At 39.6% G+C, this 15,999-nt stretch overlaps 1 protein-coding gene and 1 pseudogene across 1 annotated transcript; both read right to left on the bottom strand.

The window, feature by feature from the left end:
- Positions 1–7,248: 7,248 nt before the first annotated feature.
- kiss1 (KiSS-1 metastasis suppressor) lies at positions 7,249–13,050 on the bottom strand. The gene is made up of 3 exons (XM_042407195.1): positions 13,024–13,050; positions 10,731–10,854; positions 7,249–7,533 (listed from the first exon to the last, which is right to left on the bottom strand). Exons 2-3 carry the CDS (start codon positions 10,819–10,821, stop codon positions 7,310–7,312), a joined length of 315 nt encoding a protein of 104 aa, XP_042263129.1. The 5' UTR covers positions 10,822–10,854; positions 13,024–13,050; the 3' UTR covers positions 7,249–7,309.
- On the bottom strand, positions 12,244–13,283 carry LOC121890573 (annotated as a pseudogene).
- Positions 13,284–15,999: the final 2,716 nt, after the last annotated feature.

The raw sequence follows: 15,999 nt of genomic DNA, 5'->3' as shown, positions 1-15,999 counted from the left end.
GAACCTGTATCACATTATAAGCTTTGTGCTAGTTTATATATTTCTGTATATTAAGAAAATATATAGGAAACACATGTAAATCATGTGATATCTAATCTGTATGTGATGAGAACATAAATTTGTTGTCACAATAGAACAGTAAATTTGAATTTCATTTTGTTGGAAAGATGACACATTTGAACCACTCCATGGCTAAAATGAGCACTTCTTTGTTTAGAGACAATATGTATATGCTAAAGCAGCCTTTACACCACTCAAGCAAATTGTTTTATTGGCATATAAAATTGCCCCCCACCCCTCCGATTTCATCAGGTGGGGCAATGATATAGTTTTAACGACATAAAGACCTGGATGACCTGCAATTTTCTACTACTAAATTCAGATAAAACTGAAGTTATTGTGCTTGGCCCTAAACACCTTAGAAACACATTATCTAATGATAAAGCTGCTCTGGATGGCATTACCCTGGCCTCCAGCACCACCGTAAGGAATCTGGGAGTTATCTTTGATCAGGATATGTCCTTTAACTCCCACATTAATCAAATTTCAAGGACTGCCTTTTTTCACTTACGTAATATCACAAAAATCAGGCACATCCTGTCCCTAAAAGATGCAGAAAAACTAGTTCACGCATTTGTTACTTCTAGGCTGGATTATTGCAATTCCTTATTATCAGGCTGCCCTAACAAGTCTCTAAAGACTCTCCAGCTGGTCCAGAACGCAGCTGCACGTGTATTGACTAAAACTAGAAAAAGAGATCACATTTCTCCCATTTTAGCTTCACTACATTGGCTTCCTGTAAAATCTAGAATAGAATTTAAAATCCTTCTCCTAACTTACAAAGCCCTTAATGGTCAGGCACCATCATATCTTGAAGAGCTCATAATACCGTATTATCCCACTAGAACACTGCGCTCCCAGTATGCAGGCTTACTGGTGGTCCCTACAGTCTTTAAAAGTAGAATGGGAGGCAGAGCCTTCAGCTATCAGGCTCCTCTTCTATGGAACCATCTACCGGATTCAGTCCGGGGTGCAGACACCCTCTCTATGTTTAAGAGTAGGCTTAAAACTTTCCTTTTTGATAAAGCTTATAGTTAGGGCCGACCAGGCTCGCCTTGGATCAGCCCTTAGTTATGCTGCTATAGGCCTAGACTACTGGGGGACTTCCCATGATGCACTGAGCTCCTCTCTCCTCCTCCTCCTCTCCATCTGTATGTATTCATGTAACATCAATGCATGTCACTAACTTTGCTTCTTCCCCGGAGTTTTTTGTGCTTTCTCATCTCACAGAAAAACCTGACTCCCAGGCCGAACCTTCGCGGTCCTTCACAGTCCTGATGGCATCCTTCCCTGGCTGTTGCTGCTTGTGCTCTTAAAGGGGAGTTTTTCCTTACCGCTGTCGCCAAGTGCTTGCTCATGGGGGAATTGTTGGGTCTCTGTAAATTAAAGAGTACGGTCTTGACCTGCTCTATGTGAAAAGTGCCTTGAGATGACTTCTGTTGTGATATGGCGCTATATAAATAAAGATTGATTGATTGATTGATTGATTGATGCGGTTTGTTGTAAGATTCCATGTTTGTTTTCCTCCTGTCCTCCCCAATTTTTTGAGTCACCAGGTCTGTGTCCACTTTCACCCCCAGATTGTGCACAGTTGACTTGTGATACTGTGCCAAAGAACCCAGATCAACCAGGGGGATCACAAAAGTGCCACCAAAGACCATGACTTCTGTCTTTTTTTCATTAAAATTTAGGAAGTTTAGAGACATCCAGGCTTTAATGTCATGTAAACACTCATGCAATGGCTTAACACTGTAGGAGTCTGACTTTTTTAGGGGGACATAGATCTGACTGTCATCTGCATAGCAATGAAAAGAAATGCCATGTTTCCTGAGAATTGAACCAAGTGGGAGTAGATAGAGGGAAAATAAAAGAGGGCCAAGCACAGAGCCCTGTGGTACTCTGTGTCCTCCACTGCTCCCACATGAGAGGGGAGCAGTGGAGGACACAGAGTCATCAAGGCTGACACAGACGGTTTGATGTGACAGGTAGGACCTGAACCATTCAAGTGCTGTGCCACTGATGCCCACCCACTGCTCCAAACGAGCAATCAGGATTTCATTGTCCACTGTATCAAAAGCTGCAGTCAAATCTAAAAGTACAAGGACAACACAGTGACCAGAGTCAGAAGCTAAAAAGATGTCATTAAAAACTCTTAAAAGCGCTGATTCTGTGCTGTGCAATGTTTTAAAACCGGATTGGAAAATCTCAAGAATATTTTGTTCATTTAAAAAGTCCATGAGTTGAGAATAGACAACCTTTTCTAAGATTTTAGAAAGGAAAGGCAATTTAGAGATAGGCCTGAAATTTGCCAAAACAGTAGGATCCAGCCCAGGTTTTTTTTAACAAAGGTTGCACAACGGCATGTTTAAAATGAACAGGAACCACTCCAGAGGACAGACTGCTATTAATAACTGTGAGAAAAGATGGTCCAACAGTCTGGAAAGCCTCCTTAAAAAGTTGGGGAGGGACAGTTTCATCTGGAGAACCTGAGGGCTTCAAATGACCAACAATCTCCTGAACAAAAGGGCAGGGTCACAGGCTCAAATGTGTCCAACCCAGCAGAGCAGGGGACAGACACTGAAGGGTCAATGGCAGGAGGTGAAATAAGTGCTCTGGTAGAAGTGACTTTATCAGTGAAGAAGTGAAGAAATTTTTCACACACAGCCGGGGAGGCCTCAATTCCAACAGTCTGTGGTGCATTCAGAGCAGAGTTGATCACTTTAAACAACACACGAGGCTTGTGGCAGTTTAACAGGAAATATTTTCTTTTAGCCTCTTTCACAGTGGATTGGTAATGACGCCAGTAATACCTCAACATTTGAAAAGACACTTGCAATTTGTCCTTTTTCCACTTTCGCTCAGCTCTTCGACAATCCTGCCTGACGGGTTGTTTCATTCAGCCAGGGCTCCGCCCCCAATTTAGTTTTATGCTGTCTGGTCTTCAATGGAGCTGCAATGTCTATGGCAGTTTGACAGGTGTCGAGAAACCATGAGTTAAGAGCCTCTGTATCCTCATACACAGATTCAGGCATGACGCAGTTTTGACTGAAGGCATCTGAGAAATGAGCAGCAGTGGAAGGGTTAATAACTCGATATGTGCGAGCAGCAGCGCAAGGTTTAACTGTTTGACAGCAAACAGCAGCTTCAAACAGCACAGGCATATGATCAGAGAAAAAAGCGTCACATATCTCCAGGTTAAAAACAGGCAAACCATGAGATAAAACAAGATCAAGTGTGTGACCACGTTCATGTGTAGGCCCAAGCACACACTGCACAAGATTAAAAGAGTCATTGATGTTTAAAAAGTCCCGCACAAAAGGATTTTCAGGGCAACACACATGAATATTACAATCTCCAACAATAAGGACCCGGTCATACTTAGGCATAATATCAGCCAAGAACACAGAAAAATCTGATAAAAAGTCTCTGTTGTATTTAGGAGGCTGATAAACCACAGCACACAACACGTGTTAGAATGCCCCAGCTCAAACAGACTCAGTTCAAAGCTGGTGAAGGAGGATGACAGCGATATCTGTTTGCATTTAAAGTCACTCTTAAAAACAGTCGCAATTCCTCCTTCTCGGCCAGACGTCCTAGGAGAATTAAAATAGCAGCACTCATCAGATAAAAGTTCTGTGAAGACACTGGACTCACCAACACTCAGCCAAGTCTCGGAGATAAAGAGGAAATCCAGTTCCTGGGATATGAAGAAATCCTTAAGGATAAATGATTTATTCCCAAGTGATCTGGCGTTGACCAGACCAAACCTGGCAGAAGCTGGCGGGTCAGAGTGAACAGCTGACGAGGAGGCCCGATACAGAGGCCGCAGGATCCCCAGATTCACTCCGCGCCAGCGGAGACAAGGAGAGCAGGGTCTGCGGGGCTGGAACACCACATCCGAGCCTGCCACTGGGACCAAACAGGCAGCAACGGGGTCCAGGGAACGTCAAGAGACACACAGGCGAGGCCCAGCTCCATATCCGCCTCGATCAGAACGTACCAACCCGGCCCTCAGCCTCACAAGACAGCTGCTAGGCTTTACTTGGCGTTGGTGCCGTTTTTGCCGCGGGGGTGGCGCTAGAGTGCGGCGGAGGTATGTCGGGATATCCGATAGGAAATGAGGGTCAGTTTTTCTCCCATAATGATCAAATTTGACAAGATTTTTGGCGGTGATTCTCAGATCTAGCAGCGTTTGGTGATCATACACCAGTAGAGTGTTGACAGTATGTGCAGCAAGTGTTAGAAACAGCAGAAACACACACAACAGTTGGAGCAGCTGACGGCTCGCCTGACACACTGGCGCCATCTTGCCAACCAACCTTCAGCGAGATTGATTGACATCTAGTTTCAGGTATTAGGAAACACAAAATGCTGATTCATCAATCTATAAGTCAAACTTGTCTTGATTTGGCTTTAAGTTTGAGCAAATTAATTCCCCATAAGTCAGTTTTGTTATTTTTTTACATTACAAACATTGATCTACAGTGGTATGAAAAAGTTTAGGCACCCCTCTGAGGCTGCATAATAATTTACTCTGTCTTCACAGAAAATGATCACATTGGCATGCCATTCATTTTCGATTAAAAGCTGAGTACTGGGGTACTTTCCAGACAAAGATTTGTAATGTAGCAATATTAAATTGTATGAAATTAAATCAGACGTGAAAAATAGGCTGTGCAAAAATGTGGGCACCCTTGTCATTGTGTTGACTTGAACACCTGTAACTACTTAGAACTGATTAATTGGAACACAAGATTGGTTTGGTGAGATCATTAAGCCTTGAACTTCATAGCCAGGTGCATCAAATCATGAGAAAAGGTATTTAAGGTTGTTCTTCTCTTTGACTCTCCTCTGAAGAGTGGCAACACGGGGGCCTCAAAATAATTCTCAAATGACCTGAAAACAAAGATTGTTCAACACTATGGTTTAGGGGAAGGCTACAAAAAGCTATCTCAGAGATTTCAGCTGTCAGTTACCACTGTGAGGAACATAGTGAGGAAATGGAAGACCACAGGCACGTTTCTTGTTCAGGCCAGAAGTGGCAGGCCAAGAAAAATATCGGAGAGGCAAAGGCAAAGGATGGTGAGAATGGTCAAAGACAACCCACAGACCACCTCCAAAGACCTACAACATCATCTTGCTGCAGATGGTGTCACTGTGCATCGTTCAACAATTCAGCACACTTAGCACGGGGAGAAGCTGTATGGGAGAGTGATGCAGAAGAAGCCTTTTCTGCACACACGCCACAAACAGAGTCGCTTGAGGTATGCAAAAGCACATTTGGACAAGCCAGCTTCATTTTGGAATAAGGTCCTATGGAATGATGAAAACTGAGTTATTTAGTCATAACAAGGGACGTTATGCATGGTGGCGAAAGAACACAGCATTCCAAGAAAAACACTTGCTACCCACAGTAAAATTTGGTGGAGGTTCCATCATGCTGTGGGGCTGTGTGGCCAGTGCCGGCACTGGGAATCTTGTTAAAGTTGAGGGTTGCATGGATTCCACTCATTATCGGCAGATTCTTGAGAATAATGTTCAAGAGTCAGTCACAAAGTTGAAGTTACGCCGGGGCTGGATATTTCAACAAGACAACGTCCCAAAACCCTGCTCAAAATCTACTCAGGAATTCATGTAGAGGAAAAAGTACTATGTTCTGGAATGGCTATCCCAGCCCCCAGACCTGAATATCATTGAAAATCTGTGGGATGATTTGAAGCGCGCTGTCCATGCTTGGCAACCATCAAATCTAAGTGAACTGGAGATGTTTTGTAAGGAGGAATGGTCCAAAATACCTTCATCCAGAATCCAGACACTCATTAGAGGCGTCTAGAGGCGTCTATAGGAAGCGTCTAGAGGCTGTTATTTTTGCAAAAGGAGGCTCGACTAAATATTAATGTGATTTTTCTGTTGGAGTGCCCAAATTTATGCACCTGTCTAATTTTGTTTTGATGCATATTGCACATTTTCTGTTAATCCAATAAACCTCATTTCACTACTGAAATAATGCTGTGTCCATCAGTTATTTGATTGATCAAAATGAAATGATCCAAACACCCAATGATTTATAAATGAAAATAATGGAAATTGTCAGGGGTGCCTAAACTTTTTCATACCACTGTATATTGAAGACAATATAGACTGATTTGTTTTTAAGATAGTGTGATTGGTCCATCTATCCAACAATAAGGCATACATTTATTTATGTGTGGTATATAAATAACAAAAATTAGGCAAATAAATATTATATAATATTTATTTATTATTATATAATATTATATAATATTTATATAATATTTATTTACCTAATTTTTGTGCACTTGTTTCATTTCAGCTCAGTGTAGAGAAATACACCCATATGGACAACCAACTTTCTGTGCACGCCTATGACGACACTGTCGAAACCACGTATCTGTGACATGCCCACCCTGTGAAAAACTAGTGGTATCTGGGGGGCATTTGTAACAAGTAACAGTATAATATAACAGTAACATTTACAACAACTGGCTGCGAGTTGAATTACTTAAAAGAGCCTCTGATGAATAGATCAAATCCACTTGAGTGTCATTGGAACGAATGCTTCAGTGGAAGGGATACAACTCAAGGAAATCTGACCTTTTGTACAAAGGAGTTAAGTGCCACAAATTTGCTTTAATTTGAATGCTGATCTAGAAGTAGTGCAGAATCTTAAATATTTCTTTTTTTACATGTCATAACTTGTGTTTTTAAATGTTTCTGAATTCTCAAACCTGATTATTAATCTGATTAATTCCAGGTTTATGTGACAATATTAGAGATTTTCAATGTGGTCTCGGACTTTTGGACCCCACTGTATATGTCTGTAGCTGTATGTCTGTGCACATGTTTTGTTTTATTATTATTATTATTATTATTATTATTATTATTATTATTATTATTATTATTATTATTATTTTGTCTTGTCTATTTATTTTTCTAATCTCATGTAACCACAGTAAAATGGAATAGTCTCTCCACTTTGTTCTTTGAGGAGAAAAAAACATTGCATCATCGTTGGTAATCTGTATTTGAATCTGGTTTTGGGTTGTATAGTTGTCTTTCTTTTGTATTGGGTGACACAAAAGTAATTCTTTTACAATCATTCACTGAAATTTTTTATTGAGACTTTAACAGTGACAGTTATTTTCTTTTCCCCCTATGAATGTATAAATTAAATAAAATACAGTCAGTGAAAATATCAGATCTAACATAGGATAACAACAGACATCAGTCATTTTCCATAACGTAGACCAAATGAGTTGAAGTTGTATGAGGACATGTCTTGACGTTTCTTGACAGTCTGTTGTAGGACAACCTTTGGGATCCACCATCCTGTCCTGGGAAACTTTCTATCAGCTGAATGGACCTTATCAGCAGGTAAATTCCCGGAAGACATTGATGATTGCAGTATTGATACATGGCTTAAATCTCTCAGAGCTTTGAGTATGACCTGGTCTGCAAGACAAACAAGAGAAAGATGTCTGACTTCAAACAATTTCACTTACAGCTTGTCTACACAGAAAGTGTTTCAGCCATGTGTTTCAGTTGTCTGATTACTTCTATTTTGATCAACACAGACCTAATCAATACAATCACCATATATGTCTAAACACAACCATGCACTATTACGTTTGATTTTGTTCAACTGCGAACAGCTCCTCCATTTCCTTTGTGCATCATATTGTGAGATAATAGTGTCCATCAACAGCTTTTAGTATACATACTAACTGCTTTGAGTATACTTAATTTTGTCACCTTTCCAGTGTGAACACACTACATATTCAGGACCTGCTTAGAATTAGTGTGTAGTTTGGATTTGGGACACATCTACTGACAGAGGACTGAACCTGCTGCTGCTCTTCTACACACTCCTTTCGCTACACATCCAGAGAAGACAATGTGTAAGTCAACTTATTCATAAATGCTTATGAGAAGGACTCCAAAGCTTGTCAGTTTTAATGTTGGTTAACCAAAGTAAATTGATAAAACATTAAAAGTACTTAATTTCTCTCATTTCTCCCAATAGCACCCACAAATCCCCAAAGCTAATTCTCAAACCAAAAAAGATAAACATAAGGAGATAAGATAAACAGGAGGTAGAGTGGGTCGTCCACTAATTGGAGGATTGGCGGTTCGATTCCCACCTCCTCCAGTCCGCATGTTGATGTGTCCTTGGGCAAGATACTTAACCCCAAATTGCTCCTGATAGCTGTGCCATCAGTGTGTGAATGATTTCCTCTGATGGGCAGGTTGGGACCTTGCATGGTAGCCCCTGTACCCGTTCAGTGTATGAATGTGTGTGAATGGGTGAATGTGATTCATAGTGTAAAAAGCGCTTTGAGTGGTCGGAAGACTAGAGAGGCGCTATACAAGTACAGCCCATTTACCATTTACCATCAAGAGAAGTAGTGAATTTCTTGGAGCATAACCATCATGAAAATATGTGGAGCCCTGTCAGTAAGGAAGCATTATCAGTGATGATGGATGAGACACTCTGGCCAATTCTAATGCAGGAAAATCATCAGGAAACACACTCATCTATTTAATTTGTATTTCAGCTGCTGTACAGTAGTTTAGTCATCCACTGATGTCACTACAGCTATCTACACTGGCTGTGTTAACAGCTCACACTTTAAACATGTTACGTTCTAAGAAGATCGATTGTATGTTTGGCTGTAAAACATCTGGGTTCTGTTCCAGAAGTAGGAAAACCTAATTCAAAATCACATTGACATTTCTAAAATAAAAGTCCAGTGTTGGAACAGAGCCTCAACAGTATGCAGTGTTAACTTAATATGTTTAGATATAGACAGTAGTTTTTTGTATTTTTTAAGAATCTAATTCGATATTTATATTTTTCATCCCTCCAAAAGAGTTCAAGTAGAATCAATGCCAAGGCTGAGGAACACCATTCTTCAAAAATATATTCCCTCATATGGTGTGTTGATGATGGTGGTGGAGAGCGCTGTCTAACATGTCAGTACAAAATCTCCCATAGGTGTTCAATTGGGTTGAGATCTGGTGACTGTATAGGCCATAGCATATGATTCACATCATTTTCATACTCATCAAACCATTCAGTGACCCCTCACGGCCTATGAATTGGGACATTGTCATCCTGGAAGAGACCACCCCCATCAGGATGGAAATGTTTCATCATAGGATAAAGGTGATGACTCAGAACAACTTTGCAGTGACCTTTCCCTCTAAGGGAACAAGTGGACCCAAACCATGCCAGCAAAATACCTCCCAAAGCATTACAGAGCCACCGGATCCCCTCACTGTAGGGGTCACACATTCAGGCCTGTACTGGTTTTTCCTTTAATTTGTCATCCGTCTGTATGCACAGTATTAGAGGATATTATTATAAATCTATTAGCGCTTTGTTCTGCAATTATTTTTAAGTTACGCTTGTTTAAATTATTTGTTGTCATCTTGGATTTCTACAACCAAGATTATAATACATCAGTTAACGTGGATGAGGTGAAAAGGAATTAGTAAATTCACGCTCAGTATTGGGGAAATGCAAGCCAGACTTTCCTGAATCCTGACACCTGCCACATCCTGGCATCATTCATTTCAGCAGCTGCTGTGCTGCTGCACAGCTGACCCTCTCCTCTGCACTCCAGGTGAGACAGCACTGGTGAAATATTGAGCAGACTTTGATTTAACATTTGATTTGGCTTATATCTACAAATTGAAAGGTGCTTATGGAATAGTTATGACTCACTACAAGCTCAAATACAGATAACACTGCTGGTTTGAATGTTTATGATAACGTGGATCTATAATTAATGTTTGATATGAAGTGAAATTAAATGTGTGAGAGGATTATTATGCAATCCAGCTTCAGTTCACTACCTCACCATCTATGTCGCCAATTTCCCCGAATGTATGCATGGATCAGAGTTTACGTACAGGTGCACACATTCTCCCATCAAATTTATTTTTATAGATCACAACTTTTGCATGGGAAGTGGTGTATCCCTCTTACAGGCCCCATTCTGTGCATATGTAACAGTTATAAATGAGACTCCAGGACACTTAAGTGGCTATGGTTAGTTCTGACATGTCTGTAATAACAGCAGGACAGGTAAGTGTCTGTGGTCAGTTCTGACATGTCTGTAATAACAGCAGGACAGTCGAGTGTCGAGTCTCATGTAGCAAAGAAATGCTACATGACAGATCACACTGAGTCACAGAAGCTAGTGGAACATAGGATAACCGGACATGACTTCATGACTCTATGAGCCCTAGCCAAAGCTTTGTGAGTGGACTGCACATATATAGCACCTTTCTAGTCTTCTGACCACTCAAAGCACTTTTACACTACAGGCCATATTTACCCATTCATGCTCACACTCGCACACTGATGGTGGCAAGCTACCACACAGGGTGCTGGCGCAGCCATCAGGAGCAATATCTTTCCCAAGGACACTTCGATATGTGGACTGGAGGAGCCGGGAATCAAACCGCCAATCTTAAGATTAGTGGATGACGCGCTCTACCTCCTGAGCCACAGTTGCCACATCCAGCGGCAATGTGGCTGACCACTACTGTACTAATGATATTTTGACAGAATATAATCCAGGGTCATGCATTGATCTGTATTTGCATAATGCTTTTACAAGCCTTCAAAACACTGATTGTACCTTCTCTATAGTAGGTGGATTTAAGACTGTTGGTGGTGTAGACCTCTGTTGACAAAGCAGCCATCATCAGAACAACGAGTCGTAGCATCATGACAGACAGTATGTTAGAGCTGCTGAAGTTCCTCTGCAAGTAGACAGAAATGATGGAAATAAACACTAGACAGTCAATATCACACAAAATAACTAAATTTGCAAAACATATCCTGACTTTAAGTGTCCCAGTAAAGCTGAAAACACCACAGCCACACCGTGTATGATGTGCGTCAAGTACCGCCCCTAACACCAACAGGAAGCGTCTCTGTGCAGCATGTCAATAGTTCTATGCAACACTTTCTCATCCCAGGTCGTCAAATACTGATGCTTTGTCACACCTCTCTGGCGTCTCATGCAGACACACAAGGTATGGTAATGCTTTATATTAAGGGCATTATGGCATTAGTTAATAGGTAATAAGGCCCTTATAAGTCCTTGTAAGATTTTTATTGACATTTTGTTAATAAGACTAGTGTTAATATTAACATCATTAACACATTTATTGTTAGATCATAAGACATTTACAAGCATTTATAAGAAACCTTTTAACAGTTTATAGGATGCTTAAGAACGTTAATAAAAGACTTTTGAGTTTCTCATAATTGTTTATAATAGCATTAAAAACACATTAATTGAGTTTAACTAACTTACCTATTATGTCATTGTTAAACCTTTACAAAGCTTTTCTCTGATGCTTTATTAAGGTTGAAAAAACTTTATTATTCATTAATTAGCTGTTAACTATGCACTTATTAACAGTTAACTATGCTTTTGTAGCTCTAGCTGGAATGAGCACTATATGTTATAAAGGTTGATAAAATGTGAATAAAAAATTACATATAAATACAATATTTAGCAGTGAAGCACAAAAACACACTTTAGGACAATTTTTTTTTAAAAAGTTTTCATCACTTTCATATAAATGCAACCACAAAGAGAACATTCTATAAAACATAGCTGCAAATAAGCCTTTGAAAAAACATAGTACAATTATTAGTGCAATTACGGTATCTTTTAACATTGAGATAAACTGTATATTGTAAAAGACATTCTGAAAATGTGATATAAAACATCACTATAGTGCAATGGTGCAAAAGTAGTGCAATTTTAACAAAAAATGAGGTAGGTTTTAATTTTTAAAAAACTTTTTAAAAATCCCATTAAACAATGTTTAAACATTTCTATTGATATATTTATAATGTATCAATGCATAGCAGCTGCTGTTTTGCACATCAGCTAGTCTCTGTCAACATGGATGAAACATTGGCAATCCAAACATTCAGCGCTAAGTCTATTAGATACAATCATATACAATCACTGGAAGAATTACAGAGTGGGATGCACCAGCATCAAACTTGTTATTAATTGACAATTACTGGCCATATCTGTGAGATATTCTGATGACTGGTCCACAAAGACAAGCTACATGCTGCTAAATGATGCAACACTGGGAATAGTAGGGGAACAAATCAGGAGTGATTCAGCATAACGTCAACTCAATTTCACTGAATAACTTTTCCCCTTCCAAAAGCAATTCAAAAATTCCCCTTCCCAACAGTTTCCCTGATTTCTTAAGGGCCTGAACTGCATCGTCAATACCTGTACTGCCACGAATGGCATCTAGACACTTTCGAGCAAAATCACTGAGCTTGTGCTTTCTTGTATGCTGATCTTTGAACTCGGCATACTTTTGAGTTGCAGTAATAGCGAGTTCTGCAATTGCTGCATTCATGGCAATTGTGTTGCAATCCACTCCCACCGTTTTGCAAGCAGCAGCCATGGATTTCTTCTTCTTGTAGGCCCACAATACTTTCCGGTAACATGCAGTTAGCTCTGGACCATGTGCTTAAGATGTTGAAGAAGTAAACTAGGTATTAGCCTCTGTGACAAAGGATCTTATTTTTCATTCACTCACCTAAAACTTTCATGACGTAAACTAACGATGCAATGCTAACTAACAGCATTCAGCAGCCATAGCCAAACAAAGCTGCAACAGTGTCTCAGCTTGCTTGCACAGTTGGGATGCAAGATTAATTTAGAACACATTATCTATCAATTCCAAATAATGTATCTGAATCCAGTTACATCCCTAGTGTCTTGACTGGTTTGGCTGACCCCCCAGATGTTGCCAAACCAGTCAAGACACTGAAGGAGTAATCGAATATGGTTAAATTATTCGGATCATATTAAGTTCAGTTCACTAATCCCAAAATAGCTGTTAATAATCAATTTTTAGTTTTAAATGATTAACATAAATTACCCCTTGAAACACAGCTCTGTGTGTCCGTTTTGCTTCCTTTCTGCCTTGTTTATTTCTTTCCCTTCTTCTTCGTCTTCATGTTCTTATTTGATTTCTTCCTCTTCCTCTTATTCTTGCTGAGGCTGAGGAGCTTGAAGAGTCTGAGGAGGAGTCAGTAGAGGATGAGTTACTTGACTCAGATAACCCAGACAAATCAGAAGCTGACTCGACAGAGGCCACAGAGGATGGCCCATCATTTCTTATGTTGGTGTTTCTTGATGCTGTATAAAGACAACACAATGAAACATTGACCACAATAGACAGTTAAGAGAGGAGTGGAGAGGAGAGGAGACAGGTTAAAATAAGCCTTTAGGCAGTTTAGACATGGTCTGTAAAAAAGGGCTTACAGTACAATATTAGGAAGGTGTCCCTGATGTTTAGGGCACAAAGTATACACATCTATTTAACAAAGTAAAATTACATTATACTCTGTATTGGTTAAAAAAAAAAATTTTGGCTTCATACCATTTGTTACACAGATTTGGTGCAAAATTTAACCATTTGTGACCACTCGACAATTGATAAAAATGGTCAAAAATCCCTCCAAAATACCACACTAATACACCAAAACCTTGAGGATCACTATAGAAAAATTCATGATATCAAAAACTTGACATTTGGAGATTTCTATAAGAATTGCTTTTTCCAGAGATTGGATGGCAACACTTCTGCTCTGGAAATTGCTGAGAAACCCCCTTATTGTCAATTTACCATTGTCATTTTATACAGTGAGGTCAAGTTTCAAAAAATAATCTAACTACAATGAAATGGCTACTATGGGGCTTAACATCATCACACATAATTACAATTGGGCTCATTGAATCCACAAGAATCTCAGCTTTCCAGTCATACCAATTTATGAAATTCCAAGACTGTTTAGGTTCCCCAGTATGCAGAAATATTCAAATACACCATATTTAGAATAAGAGAAAATATCGCATGTATACTGCATGCAAAAAACTGCATGGTTTTTGCCCAAAACTGCATGGGATTAGCATAAAGTGGGCATGTCTGTAAAGAGGAGACTTATGGAGAACCCATTTTTATTCAGATATATTGAGGTGAGAGGTCAAGGGACCCCTTTTAAAATGGCCATTCCAGGTCTTCCCTCACCAAAATTTAGCTTTTTAACTTTGGAGCAACAAGCTAGCATGACACAGTTGGAACCTTAGGTTGTCAGGTTTCATATGATACCTGTATCTTCACTCTAGTTTTAAAACTGAAGCCGCTACAGCCTCTGAAAGACAGTAATGTTCACCAAGGGTGTAGGCGCCTCCCTAGGTCTATATTATTAACACTTATGTAGTCTTATTGACACATAATAATGTTAATAAGCATCTTATAAGGACTTATAAGGGCTTTATTACCTATTAACTAATGCTTATTACAAGCACCTTAATATAAAGTGTTACTCAAGGGAACCTTTGGCATCCGTATAGTGATGTACTGGGCTTTCAACTAAATCCAATGTAGACCCATCTGAGGCAATATTCCACGCTTAGAGCAACTAGTGTGGTCTGGTTAGGTTTAGCCACAAAAACCACTTGGTTAGGTTTAGGCACAAAAAAGACTCAAATAGGGTTAGGGAAAGATCGTTGTTTGCGTAAAAAATGATTACTTGAAACATTGTTATGGCAACAGTAAACACCACGACAAAAAGCTATCCCAAATCGCGATTGGAAACGTGACACTCGTGGTTGGAAGCAGGAAGCGAACAGTGGTCTCCTGCAGCAAAGTCTACTTTTTATATCTGCCCCCTCCTAAGAAGGAAAATTTCACCTTATATAGATGTCTCATGGTGTCTAATAATGACACTTGAGGGTGGCTTGTGCTCCGGTGTCAGACTGGTGCCCAATACTCTCTTTAAAACAATGAGAGCTGTACAGACAATAAAACATTTTGAAACCAATTTTTTGGTTGCCCAAATCATTGTTATGGATATTATGAATTTTAGACCTGTAACTATTTAGACTACCCAATAATAATAAAATAGCCTACTTAATTCAATCTCAAAATGTCTTCTGTGAAAAAGGCCTATTGCATCAGTCATATCTTGTGCATTGTAGAGGCCAGACAAACTTAAGAAATTAAGTGTTGACAATGCAGAATTTACTCAATGTGCACACTCATCTACAAAACAAAATATGTCAAAAAATGTAAATAAACCTGAATACAAAACAAACATTATTAGTTATTTTATGATATGAAAGTCTGTAACTGAATGTAAATGTATATTTTAGACTGCAGCCATCAGATGACGTGTTTTAATGGACTCTGGTTGCTGGCAACAGACACAGCAGTGGACTCACTATTGAATGCACATTCAGGAAACATCAAACATCACACAGGAAACCCAAAATAATTACACCACATTCAAGGCCAGTTGTAGCTGCTAGGGGGCTCTCAGGCAAAAATGAGCTGTGAATCCCTATTGATCCCCCCACACACACATTCTTCCTTTTGCCCGGAAATAAAGCAGTATTCCTAATGTGGAATTATACCTAGCTCAAGTTTTCTGTTAAATTGTGATCATTTGACTTTACACAGGTTTCTTAGTAAGAGTACAGTAATTCCAGGCAGCATTGGGTGTAATTGATATTTTCCTTGATCATCAGTACTGATTCTTCTCCACTTCTAGTTTTTGGCATGTTAAGAATAAACCTGAAACACAGTGGAAACTGCTTATAGTGATCATGGTTACAGTGATCAACTGCTTATATGGATCAAAAAGCTTGGGACAGAATCATTCCTGTACTAATGCTGTTTAAATAATTCACTTAATAGCACAATTATCAGGCGTCGCAGTGCACCTCCACAGGGTTATGGGGAGGTGTGGGGTGCGGTTGTGGGCATCTTTATTTGTAACCGCTGTGAAACAATCAGAAAATAATGTTTTCTTCCTCTCAGTCTCGCCACCACCGCTCGCTCTCCTTGTGC

This window comes from Thunnus maccoyii, chromosome 3 (genome assembly GCF_910596095.1).
Source record: "Thunnus maccoyii chromosome 3, fThuMac1.1, whole genome shotgun sequence".
NCBI classification, from domain to species: Eukaryota; Metazoa; Chordata; class Actinopteri; order Scombriformes; family Scombridae; genus Thunnus; species Thunnus maccoyii.
The sequence above is the reverse complement of the archived record's forward strand: the minus strand, read 5'-3'. Positions and strand labels throughout refer to the sequence as shown.

What these genes read in the sequence shown, in the direction of transcription:
- kiss1 (XM_042407195.1), bottom strand. Translation starts at nt 10,821, where the DNA reads ATGATGCTACGACTCGTTGTTCTGATGATGGCTGCTTTGTCAACAGAG. An exon ending in ATCCACCTACTATAGAGAAG is followed by an intron (nt 7,534 to 10,730) that starts GTACAATCAGTG and finishes TTTGTCTTGCAG; the next exon opens with ACCAGGTCATACTCAAAGCT.